Below are 13,083 nucleotides of genomic sequence, written 5' to 3'. Positions count from 1 at the left end.
ATGATAGTAAAATGCATAAGATTTTAAAATCAAAATACAACTGAAGCAACATGCAGAAATATGGGTCTCAGTCTTGCAGTTGGATTCATGAGAATGAAACATTGACTATATTGAAGCTTCAAGTAGGCATGGAGGTTTGCCTGCGTGGATCCAATTGCAGGATCAAGGCTGTGGGCTGCTTTTCATAGTTGTTGAGCCCCTGTTTCCACTGACTTCAGTTAGAGCTGTGGGTGCTGAGGGCCTCTGAAAGTCAAGCTAGTTGTCTCTATGTTGTAAACGCCCTCGGCAAAGGAAAAGTTACACGCCTTTTACTCTTGATATCTGTTTGAGTCCCTATAGACAAACACTCTGAATTTTTAAAGTAGACTTTGTGTTTTTGTGTTAAAAATAAATCTGTTTATTTGAGCTTTGTTCATCTTGATTTTTCAAATTAATACTTTTAGCATAATTATAATGTTTTGTGCTGATATAGTGAGAACTAAAGATGGAAGACAAAGTGCATCACAAAGATGGCTAGGTTTTATCCCCCAGTTTAGAGATGGAAAAACAGGTTTAGAGAGTTAAGGCCTAAGATAACACAAGGAATCATTAGCAAAACTAGAAACAGAACCCCATTCGTTGAACTCCCAGTTCCCTTGACTAACCATTGAATGTTGCTTCTCTCTTAATATTGTGGTTTAGAACATTTTTGTTTTTTGTTTCCCTTTTCAGATTGCTCCGAGAATTCGGTTTAAAAAAAGCAACTATGGGCATTAAAGGTTTGCAGTGGTTTGTGGCAAACGCTTGCCCTGATGCATGTACAATGGTAAATCTGAAGGAAATGGCAGAAAAACATCACATCAGTCATCCTGACTCCCCTCCTGTAATTGTGGTAGATGCCATGGGTTGTATTCGACACTGGTACACACCAGAATCCTGGGTCTGTGGTGGCCAGTGGCAAGAGTACCTTGCTAATTTGCAGGATTTTATTAAAGCTTTTATGGCAGTTGATATCAAGCTGGTGTTCTGCTTTGATGGTGTTGTAGAGCAGAAAAAGAGAGATGAATGGGTCAAACGAAGATTGAAGAACAACAAAGAAATAGCCAGAATCTTTCAGTTCCTCAAGTCCTGTAGACAACAACCAGGGAAAGGGATGTTCTTTATTCCTTCAGGGTTGGCAACTTTTACACGCTTTGCCTTAAAGTCTCTTGGTCAAGAAACAATATGTTCATTGCAAGAGGCAGACTATGAGGTGGCCTCTTATGGACTGCAAAATAATTGCATGGGAATTCTTGGACAAGATACCGACTACCTTATCTATAACACCTCTCCCTATTTTTCTATTAATAAGCTCTGCTTGGACAGGATGGTCACTGTTATGTACTCTAGAGAGAACCTCTGTCATGCACTGGGCCTCAACATAATAGACCTCCCTCTTTTTGCTTGCCTGCTTGGGAATGATATAGTTCCAGAAGACATTTTGGAGGGTTTCTGGTGGAAATGTGTAGCTTCATGTCCTCCAAAGAGCCAGAGCTATGACAAAAGGGCTAACATAATTCTAGCTGTAGCAAGCTACATATCAAGAGTTCCATGCTCATATAGTAGCCTGAAAGACTTGGAAGAAATGCTACCTTTGGCATCAGACAAGAAATTACTTTACAGGGGAGTGGAGTCCTATCTCTTGCCTGGCCAACAGTCTCCATGGCTTCCTCCCAGTGTATCAGATTCTCAGATTCTCAAGCAAGAAACAGCCATATGTCCAGATCAGGAGATCTTTCAGGTATCTCATCTCTTAAAGCTTTGCCATCACCCTTTTGCTGTAAACGTTTACGGACACATGATAATGAGTGAACTCAAATATATCTTTTTTTCCGAGCAAAATATTCTTTTCCTTACTGAATGCTAAGGATGATCCAGAAATGGTCGGGAATTTTACAGGCAATGGTACTTCAGGATCAAGCTAAGAATAGTCTTTTTCCTTAAATGTACCAAGTCTTTTTTTTTGGTAACCAGAAACACAGAGATTTGTTAATTCTCTAATATATTTTGTGAGACTTTTTGTTTACATGACAGTGTTAAATCTATGACAGTTTATTAAGAGAAAACTTTGAGACTTCAAGAAAATGTCCTTTTAGAAATTGTGTGTAGGATGTAATTTAAGAGCCATATTTTGTTAGGTGCCCATAGGCTTTGAACATAGATAGGATCTCTCTGTCTATTTCTCTTAGTTATCTTAAAAAAAATCTGAGTATAATTTGAAAGTATATTTTATATTTATATTATGATTTCCATCCCAAAAGATTCCAAAGCACTTACAAACTGAAATAAAAACTACACAGTATTCACTTAGTCCACTTTTAAATGCAGCCATCACTCAGATAAAATATAGCAACTGTTTAAAGATACACATCCACATATAATTGATTGTAATGACTCCTGTAAGAGTGTTAAGGCCAAAATGAAGAAGAATATTGTTTCTGATTGAAAGTGCAAAGGAAGTTTAGGTAGGTAAAATTTAATTATCTAGAGCTATGTCTACACTACAGCCTATGTCGACAACACTTATGTTGCTCAGGGGTGTGAATATTCCACCCCTCTGAGCGACGTAAGTTACACCGACATAAACGTTCATGTGCACAGCGCTATGTTGGCAGGAGAAGCTCTCTCCCGCTTGCGGAGGTGATTTTTTTTATGCCAACAGGAGAGCTCTCTCCGGTCAGCATAGAACGTCTTCACCAGATGCGCTGCAGCCGTGCAGCTGCATCGGTACAGCTGTGCCGCTGTAGTGCTGTACATATAGACATGCCCTAAGTTGGAATATGGCCAGGACACCAGAGTTAACATCCCTTCTGTTACGGAACATATCGTGAATCGTAGAAGTGTAGGGCTGGAAGGAACCTTGAGATGTCATCATGGTCATTACCTCCGTTTGATCTTTAATCTAAAAGGTTGCAGTTTCCTAAGATGATGAGGTAGTGTAATAAAATCAGTTAATAAATGATAATGTCTGGATGCTCCACTTAAGATTGTGGCCCTGTTGTACTTGTTTCTTTATAAGTAAAGAAGTCCCTACCCCAAAGAACTTAGTCTAATTTGTAGATGTATGGTTTGTTTTTCCATGCTTAAACATTGACAAAGCAAATACAAGTGCTCACATTTTGGAACGAACACAACTCTGCTATCTTAAATGTAAACAAGTCTACATATATACCTCAATTCCAGCCTTGCATACACTGGCTCTCAATGCTGCTTGTCTTGAAAAGTTTGCACCTCTTGTGTCTGCCTATTTATATACAGTAGAAACATTTTTCAAGATGCAGTGTCAATTACACTTGTATCCATGGTTAGTATGGAGCCCAACTTGTGTTTTTACTTTTCAGTGTATTGTAAATCATGGATTTCTGGTACATTGTGGCAACCAAACTTGCAATTTCATAAAATTTGTGAACTCACGTCTATGCAAGCTATATGCATAAAATGAAATGAAATGAAGTATATTATTAGTGTGGCATATTTTGTATCAAGTCCTAATCCAATTTTGTAGCATCTAAAATGGACTATTGGGATAAAATTTATTACTTCATTGAGGATATAAATTGGTAAAATAGCTATAAACACCTCTTCTGGAATAGCCGTCAGCACTATGCTAATGGGTGCTGCAGATAACTGTTAGAGCAATGAGTGCTATAAAAAACTTGATACAAGTCCTTCATTTATTAACTTAATATAGAGTTGATTTAGTAAACTGAAACCCTGTTTACTTTGTTTGGACAGTAAAGATTTTGATGTCTTTTATGCTTATCCAAAAATTTTCCTCCCTCGCTCCCCGCTGTTTGCGGTGTGCTGTGCACTGATTGATTGCCAGCATGTTCCTTTTAGATAGCTGCATCTCAGTGGTGGTATGTGGATCCTTTGGGATGAGAGATGCTATATAAATGTGAAATATTGCTATTGATAGGTTTCACTGTGGCATTTATGGCCTTGTAATTTACATAGCTATTTTCTGAGTGTACAAATCAGGGGAAAATCATGAAAGCTTGAAATGATTTTTGTAAAATAAGCTATGCTGGTCCCCTAGTCTAGCATCAGCAAAGCTGGCTTCCAAATGTGGGCTCCTGAGCTCCTAGGTAGAGACTGGAAATGTTGCAGAAATAATGAGCTTGTCCCCTTGTTATATGTTGCTTTCCAGTGACAGTCTTTAGGCCTTGTCTTCTCTGCTAAAAAAGGTGAGGTCAGTACTGTATCCCTGTCTGGGGTTGACCTCACCCGGTTTACCCCACAGTAAAACTAAAGTACTTTGTCTTCGCTGTGTTTTCACCTTGGGATAGCTCACATGTTAATTACCCCAAATTTTAAAAAATACACCTTTTTTAACAGTGAAGACAAGGCCTCAGCTGACTGAAAGAGTAGCACTGATTTTCTCTGATGGGAGTTACTGGTAGCAAAGACATTGCCACTAATCGCCATTGAGAATGGTGAGTGGGGGAATAATAGGAAGAGAATGACGGGAATCCTGGGGTCTGCTCCTCTTCACAAAAAAATTACACACCAATGAGATTATATTATTTCCCTTGTCCTTAAGGCAAAACGTAGGATTCTGATATTTTGAAATATCAGTTGTTTCCTTCCTGGGCATCATTTCACCAAGATCAGAGGAAATGTTTATTTTAAAAATAAGTTAATTTTGCCGTTGTTTGTTTTCTTAATTTTAAAGTAGAAAATAAATGACTTCTTCCCCATTTGAACAGCTAGCTAAAGAACAACACGTCAGAGCTGAAAATTATATGGTGTACAATGTCCTCAGTAAAGGAGAGGTTGAATGCAGCAATACATTGGAAGATGAACTTGATACAGAACTTCCTGGACAGGCACTTATCTACCGTCCAGTTCGACAACATATTTATTCTGTTCTGCTGGAGTCCGGAAAAGGTAAGGGTTATCCATGTATTCGCTGCGCAGTGTCAGAGATAAGTAGTCTTAGGGCATGCAGATTGGACTACGTACTTTAATTATTTAAGAGACATGGTGAGTGAGGTAATATCTTTTATTGGACCAACTTCTGTTGGTGAGAGAGACAAGCTTTCGAGCCACAGAGAGCTCTTCTTCAGGTTTGGGAAAGGTGCTCCCAGCCTCACAGCAAAATGCAAGGCGGAATAGAATATTTAGAATAAGTAGTTAGCATATATTGTAAGGGACTATTCAAGGTACAGTGGCCCGTTAACCCCTCTGCAGTCATAGGACAAAAAGAGCGGTTTAGTGGGTTACAGATTGTTGTAATAAGCCATAAATCTAGTGTCACTGTTCAGTCCATGATTTTTAGTGTCTAGCAGAGTGATGAATTTAAGCTTCCAGGCATGTCTTTTGAAAATGTTGTGCAGATTTCCTTTGAGGATAGGTCAGATACAGCATGATTGCTTTGTGAGAAGTGTTCACCCACAGATGATAGGGTGTTTCTGTCTTTTATTATTTTCCTGTGTATGTTCATTTGAGAGCGTAGTGATAGTTGTTATTGGGGCATTTAGTGCACTGGATGATGTGTACCCAGAGGCGAGCTGGAGCCGGTTCCCACCTATTTGTGGGAACCGGTTGTTAAATTTAGAAGCCCTTTTAAAACCGGTTGTCCCACAAGGGACTTTTAAATTTAACCAAAGCTCCAGCAGCTCTCTGCCCTCTACCCCGGTCGGCATGGCTCCGGCCCCCGGGCCCGCCCCCGGTTGGCCGGGTGGCGTGGCTCTAGCCCGGGCCCGGCCCCAGCCGGCCGGCCGGCAGCGAAGCTCCGACCCGCCCCCGACCCCAGGCGGCATAGCTCTGGCCCAGCCCCGGGCGGTGTGGCTCTGGCTGAGCCCTGGGCGGCGCGGCTTGGCTCCGGCCTGGCTCCAACCCCGGACAACGCGGCTCCGGCCCGACCCCGGACGGCCGAGCGCCCTTGCTCCGGCCTGGCCCTGGCCCCGGCCGAGTGCCCCGGCTCCGGTCCCGGCCCCGGCCCAGGCTGAGTGGCTCCGGCCCAGCGGCCCCAGCCTGGCCCCCACCTCCAGGCAGCGTGGTAAGGGGGCAGGGAGCAGGGAGGGGGTGTTGGATAGAGGGCAGGGGAGTTGGGGTGTGTGGATTAGGGTCGGGGCGGTCAGAGGGCAGGGAATGGGGGATTGAATGGGAGCAAGGGTCCCGGAGGGCAGTCAGGAAGGAGCAGGGGTTGGATGGGGCAGTGGGGGGCAGTCAGGGGACAGAGAGAAGAGGTGGTTGGATGGGGCAGGGGTCCTGGGGGACCATCAGGAATGAGAGGAGGGGTTGGATGGGGCGGCAGGGGGCAGTCAGGGGACAGGGAAGGGAGGTGGATGGGGCAGGAGGACCGGGGGGGCTGTCTAGGAATGTGGAGGGTTGGATGGGACAGGAGTTCCGGGGGACGGGGGGCACGACCCCCTTGTGGGGTGAGGAGGAGGGAACCGCTTGTTAATATTTTGGCAGCTCATCACTGTGTGTACCACATGTTGTGATAGGCATGTGTAGGATCCAGGGATCTTGAAAGGTGTGTGGTGGGGGGGTGTTGATCTGTAGCAGTGGAGGTATGTCTGCAGGTTTTGCATCTTTGTTCTGGCAGGGTTTGGTGTTACTTTGATGTGTCTTGGTCTGTGGGGAGCTTGCTTCTGATGACGATCTTGGAGAGGTTGGGGGGTTGTCTAAAGGCCAGAAGTGTGGGGTTCAGAAAAGATTTCTTTCTGGGTGGGGTTCCCATCAAGTATGGGTTGTAGTTGTTTGATGATACTCTGTACGGGTTTCAGTGTCGGGTGGTATGTGACAGCTAGGGCTTGTGGTCAGAGGGGGTTTCATTTTTGTATTGAAGGAGATTCTCTTGGGGTATTTGTGTGGCCCATTCCATGATGTGATATACTTCTCTAGTGAAGCATCCTTGTTTGGTGAAGGCAGTTTTGAGTGTGTTAAGGCGTATATCCCGGACTTTCATCTTCGAGCATGTTCTGTGGTGTGTGAGTGCCTGGCTGAAGATAACAGATTTCTTGATATGTTTGGGGAGATTATTAGATCTATGAAGGTAGGTGTGGTGATCTGTGGATTTCTTTTGTATGGTTGCCTGTAGGGTTCCATTGTTGAAGCTGATTGTGGTGTCTAGGAAGTTGATGCTAGTGTGGGAGTGTTCCAGAGAGAGTTTAATGGACAGGTGGTAGTTGTTGAAGTTGTGGTAGAAATCTATGAGGAACATTAAGCCGTCTGTCCAGAGAATGAAAATATCATCCATGTACCTCGGGTTTTGTGGTGCATTAGTCCAGCAGTTCTTCTTCAGGATGGCCCATGAAGAGGTTTGTATATTGGGGAGCCAATTGATTAATGGAATTAAATTAACAAGCAGCAGGTTTAAAGCAAAAAAAGAAGTACTTCTTCACACAATGTACAGTTAACCTGTGGAACTTGTTGCTGGGGATGTTGTGAAGGCCAAAACTATAATGGGTTTCAAAAAGAATAGATAAGTTCATGGGTGATAGGTCCACCAATGACTATTAATCAAGATGGACTGTGATGCAGCCTCATTCTCTGAGTGTCCCTAAACTCAGATTGCCAGAAGCTGGGAGTGGGTGACCGAGGATCACTCAATGATTGCCTGCTCTGTTCATTCCTTCTGAAGTACCTGGCATTGGCCACTGTTGGAAGACAGGATACTGGGCTAGGTGGACCCACTGGTCTGACCTAGTATGGCTGTTCTTATATTCTTACGTTCTTATGAATACCTTTCCCAGACCTGAAGAAGACCTCTGTGTGGCTTGAATGCTTGTCTCTCCCACCAACAGAAGTTGATCCAATAAAAGATGTTACCTCACCCACTTTATCTTTCTAATGTCCTGGGACCAACACTGCTACAACTACACTTTGAGGATATTTTAAACTATTTTTGAAATCTAAATTCTTTCATTCCAAATTTCAGTGGCTCACATCTGCATCACATTTAGGATAAATGCTGTGGGCAATACACATGTAATTAGTAAGGAATCAATCAGAAATCATGAAAATTAGAATGTTGTAATGTTTCTACATACTGTTGAATTTTAGTACCTTTTAAGTTTTTTAAGTTAAAAAAATAACTCCGTGTTTTTTCGTTTATTGTTAAAAGAATACATGTGAAAGTTATTAATGATCAGAAGACTGAGCAAAATCATTTAAGTTTAGAATGTTCTAATAGGTTAAGAAATATGGGAACGTTCTTTTGCTTCCATAATAGTCCTATGTCTTAATACAAGGCTTCTTCAGAGGTTAAAGTAACCATCATTTACGTACTTTAAAAAATAGTTATAAAATTTAATAATTTTACTCTAATTTTTTGTTTGCAAATAAAAGGAGGTTTTAAACAATTCTTGTTATTGAACTAACTATAAATAAAAATAAATGGAAGCACTTTTGAGAATTATATTTATTTTATCCAGTTGTGAGTGAGAAAATATTATTTCTTTCCCCACTGATTTGGACCCAATTCTGTAACTGGATCTGCCTTTGTGGAATCTACTTGTACAGATCCGAGTGGAAAATTCATGATCTTAAGTCTTCTGTTTCATAAATGTTCTATTTTTACGTGTCTTTTGCCTCAAGCGTCCAAAGGTTTTTAGACAATGGATTGAAAATGAAAAACTGTTGTTGCACTTTTATTGTGTTTTGTAATGTTTTCTCATACTATTTACTTTGTATGGTTAGCCATGAAAGTTCGACATCAGTTAAACTAATGTTTTTATTACAGACTAAGAAATCACGTAATTGGGCACCTGACTTCCTTTGTCTACTGAAGATTGAAGTCTTACAGTAAAAGGAAAAAAATAGGAAAAAGTGACTCAGAGTTTAAAAGGCACATGGAGAGAACAACATAGGTTTCAGCAAAAATAATGCGCAACAGCCATTTTTCATTTTTCGGCCCATCGTGTCTCAGTTTTTGAGGACAATTACAGCCTGGTTGGCCTTTGTTTACTCCTCTGAGCAGCAGGACTTCAGTGATGTCTGCAGAAACACACACAACTAAGGGCTTGTCTACACTGGCACTTTACAGCGCTGCAACTTTCTCGCTCGGGGTGTGAAAAAACACTGCCCTGAGCGCTGCAAGTTTTAGCGCTGTAAAGTGCCAGTGTAGACAGTGCACCAGCAATGGGAACCGCGCCGCTCGTGGAGGTGGTTTTTACAGCGCTGGGAGAGAGCTGTACCGTGACTACACAAGCCACGTTAAAGCGCTGCTGCGGCAGCACTTTAACTTGGCCAGTGTAGACAAGCCCTAAGACTAGTGTCTTTAGTTAACAGTTGCAGCTGCAGAATGGCAGACTGTTATCATATAGATTTTTGTGTGTCAAGCCAAGACAAATTTGGGGCTAGTCTACACTAGAAGCACTACATTGGCACAACTGCACTATGCCTGGTGAAGACTGTCTATGGGAGAGAGTTCTCCTGCCAGTGTAATAAATCCATCTCCCACCGACATACCACTGTCCACAGCAGCGCTTAGGTCACCGGTGTAACTTACGTTGCTCAGGGGGGTGGCTTATTCACACCCCTTATTGACATAAGTTTTACTGATATAAGTGGTAATGTGTACAAGCTGTTGGTGTGGCAATTCATAATTAAAATAAGAACATAAGAATGGCCATACTGGGTCAGACCAAAGGTCCATCTGGCCTAGTATCCTGTCTTCCAAAGTGGCCAATGCCCCTGTGCTTCAGAGGGAATGAACAGAACAGGTAATCAAGTGATCCATCCCCTGTTGCCCATTCCCAGCTTCTGGCAAACAGAGGCTAGGGACACCATCGCTGTCCATCCAAGCTAATAGCCATTGATGGACCAATCCTCCATGAACATATCTAGTTCTTTTTTGAACCCTGTTATAGACAATACTGCATTGTTTTTCCAGAAATTGTTCTTAGAACTTTAAGGAAAGATTGTTGGTGTTCATCACTTACCAATTTCTCCCTCAAACAATGCCATCAGATGGTCTGTTCTGTAAACGTGATTTTTCTTAAAACCTCTCAGTTTAAAAAGAGAAGTGGGAAGGGAGCAAGTGAAATCATTTAGCTAGTATTATATTTTTATTAAATATTGTACTAATTTTTTTGAATCCTTAAAATCCATCAGGTTGACATTCCTGTCATAGAAATTGGCTTTTTCTTTTTGCAGTCATCTGACATGTGTTGGTTTCTTTTAGTCGCTAGACATTTTTGAAAAAACAGCTCAGAATAGATGAAAATGTCACACAAACTGCTGCCTCAGAGCTCTTCCTCCCCCCCCCCAGAAGCTCCTCAGGATTGAGAATTTAGGCTGTGTTTTTCAAAGGTGCCTAAGGGAATTGAGAATTCAGTAGTAGTTGGGGGCCTAGCTACCTTTAGATCCTTTAATCCCCACCTTAATAAACCATGACGTTTTCCCCTCAGGCTCTGATCTTGCAAACACTTAAGCACGTGCGCACCTTTACTAATGTGGCTGCTCATGAGTAAAGTCAGTCACACAAGTCCTGACGTGTTTGCAAGATAGAGGCCATATTTTGAGACTCATTAAAAAGTACGGGCTTGATTGTGGTCTTGCCCATGACAGCAGGTATTGGCTAAAGTTTTAAAATAAAGGTGTTTCATTTGGCTACATTAGTTCCTTAAATATAATTTTGCAGACATACTACCTATACAGCACTGAGCTTTTATCATCTTTCTTTTAATAATACTACTGGAAAAGGTATTTTAGACAGAGAAAAAGTTAATAGTGGATAATGCTTCTGTTAACCCCACCTCCATAACCCAAACAGATTATTTTTTGTAATAATTCTGAACAAATTTGGCAGTTATGTTTTAGAATTCGCTCATTACATGGAAATGTCTGCACCTGTATTGCTATTGTTAATTTTAAAAGTATGTAATGTATCATAAATACTTGGCTGATTCCTAGAGATCATGGAATTACTCCCAGTTCTAAACTTAGTCTGCCAAACTGACCCTCGCTTTGACACTGCCAAAAGACATCTGCGTGGAGGATTCTGTGCTTGTTGTCACCAATATGCACTCAGTAGGGCTGAAGTGTTCACAGATCTGAAGGAGTATATGTAACATAACATAATTTATAGAAGTCTAAAGTTATGCATGTTGCACACGGGTCCTATCCAATTTGGAATTTTGTTTATACTAATAGACAACAGTAATTCACAGATCATTCACAAAAATGTTTATTTTTTTTTAAATAGCTGCCATTGTCCACTCCAGATGTGTCTGGATTTCAGTGGTGATTTCTGTATATATCATGCAGAAGTACTTTGAAAATGTAGTTTGGGATTATCAAAAGTTTCTAAGGGAGTTGGGAATTTAATGGGATCCCTCAGGATCGAAGGAACAGTCATTTTAGATTATGGTATAAGATTTGAGGTGAATATGAGGTCACTATTCACATTGAGTTCTTCCATGAAAATCTCTCTTTATTAATTCTTAACTTGGTGTATTTTGGAATCATACCCAAAAGAGAAGCACTAATGCACAATTTCAGTGGACATTTTACTTGATCAAAGAGAAATCAGCAGGGTGGTTTTTCCTTCAAATGTCACTCAGGTGTTACATTTTGATCTTTGAATGGTAAAGAATTTAAAATATATTCCTTTGAATGGCTCACTTCCTGGCACCCCGGGAGCCATGCTGCTTAAAAAGATTTGTCATCAGTGTTTTACCAGGATATGTAGTAGATGTGAATAAAGGTAATACGAATGTCTTGTTGGCAGGCAGAGGCTTTCTGTCTTGTGGCATTTAAGGAGTTTGTCTAATTAGTGCAGCAGGTTTTATTATGCCACCTGAGCTGTAGCCAGGATGGATCCTTGTTTCCAGTACTGGGGAGAGACTGAATTCGGCATTCACAGCCTTGTCCTGTTCTTGTTACATTTCTGTGTTGTCAGTTGTATAGAATCATGCTTTTAACAGTCATTGTTTGTTTGACTACCTCACTTGAATAATCGTGTATTTATATAATTGATGGATTGTCATCACCAAGATGTTGTGATGTTTTGTAAATATATGTATACACACACAAGTATATACAGATACACACACATACATAAATATAATAATAATAAAGGTTTACTATGACTACCCTCTCCATTTTGGTATGTAATGCTTGAGCAGCGTAAGTACCAGAAAAATGTTTAGTGTAAAAATAGTTTATTTCACCCAAATTTAGAACCCAATGACACTTTATAATCTTAATTATAACATTTTTATAACCCAGCATCTCAATTTTTATTAAAGTATCCTGACTTGCTCAGAAGTCTTTTTTTTTAAAAGACAAATACAAATTTCAGAACTCTTTCCAAAAAATGACACTAGAATACTGACGCTAGAATACTAGTGATAAAAAATTATCACTCCAAAACATTATTATTCCAAAACAGGATGTTAGACTGTTCAGCAATTCAATTGCTATACAATTTCAGGGTATCTTTTTCATGTCGGATTTTTTTTATCCTCTAGCATCTGCCTGGAGATTGACAAATTTGTTTTCTTCATATTGCATATTGGAACACAGAAGTGAAAATTCAGGGCATGCTCCATTGAGCTGTATGAGATGGTTGTGATGCAAGCAAATTCTGGACCAAAAGGGAGAGCACCATGTACAGGGGGAATAATACTAATTTTAGTATTTTTTCACAATGATGGGAGGTGATCTGGAAAAGTTTCTATAAATCAAATTACAACATGAAGATGATATGTTGAATACGCCAAATAGAATTAGGATACTTTTCAAAATACTTAATTATTGTATTGTTTTAAAAAAAGCTTCAAGTAGCTAAAGGATGAAAATAGCAAATGTAACATTTAAATGCTTTTAGGGGAAAAAATGGTTATAACTATTTCCATATCAGAAAAAAAGGGCAAGCCTGCCAGGTAATAACAACTAACAAATCTAGTCAAATATGTAGGAATGTGTGCTGGGCAAAAGAGGCTTTTGGACCTCCAACAACATCAGGAAAGCATGGACATGCCCAATACTACTAAGGTAAAAAATAAGCAAGAAAAAAACCTTTATTTTATTTTGGGGGAGGGGGGGCAGGAGACTTTTCAGACCTTCTTTATACAACATAATTCAAAAAGGACAAATGGCCATTTC

General features: G+C 40.6%; 1 protein-coding gene across 2 annotated transcripts in view; it reads left to right on the top strand.

Annotated features, from left to right (window-relative positions):
• The window catches only part of FAM120B (family with sequence similarity 120B), an 85,555-nt gene that overhangs the window by 4,573 nt on the left and 67,899 nt on the right, over positions 1 to 13,083 (top strand). For both annotated transcript variants that reach the window (XM_054023583.1, XM_054023584.1), the window contains exons 2-3: positions 712 to 1,759; positions 4,728 to 4,908. In XM_054023583.1, coding sequence (XP_053879558.1) covers positions 746 to 1,759; positions 4,728 to 4,908 — 1,195 coding nt within the window. In that variant the 5' untranslated portion in view covers positions 712 to 745. The remainder of the gene's footprint in view (positions 1 to 711; positions 1,760 to 4,727; positions 4,909 to 13,083) is intronic.

This window comes from Malaclemys terrapin, chromosome 3 (genome assembly GCF_027887155.1).
Source record: "Malaclemys terrapin pileata isolate rMalTer1 chromosome 3, rMalTer1.hap1, whole genome shotgun sequence".
NCBI lineage: Eukaryota > Metazoa > Chordata > Testudines > Emydidae > Malaclemys > Malaclemys terrapin.
This window is presented reverse-complemented; position numbering and strand designations above follow the sequence as displayed.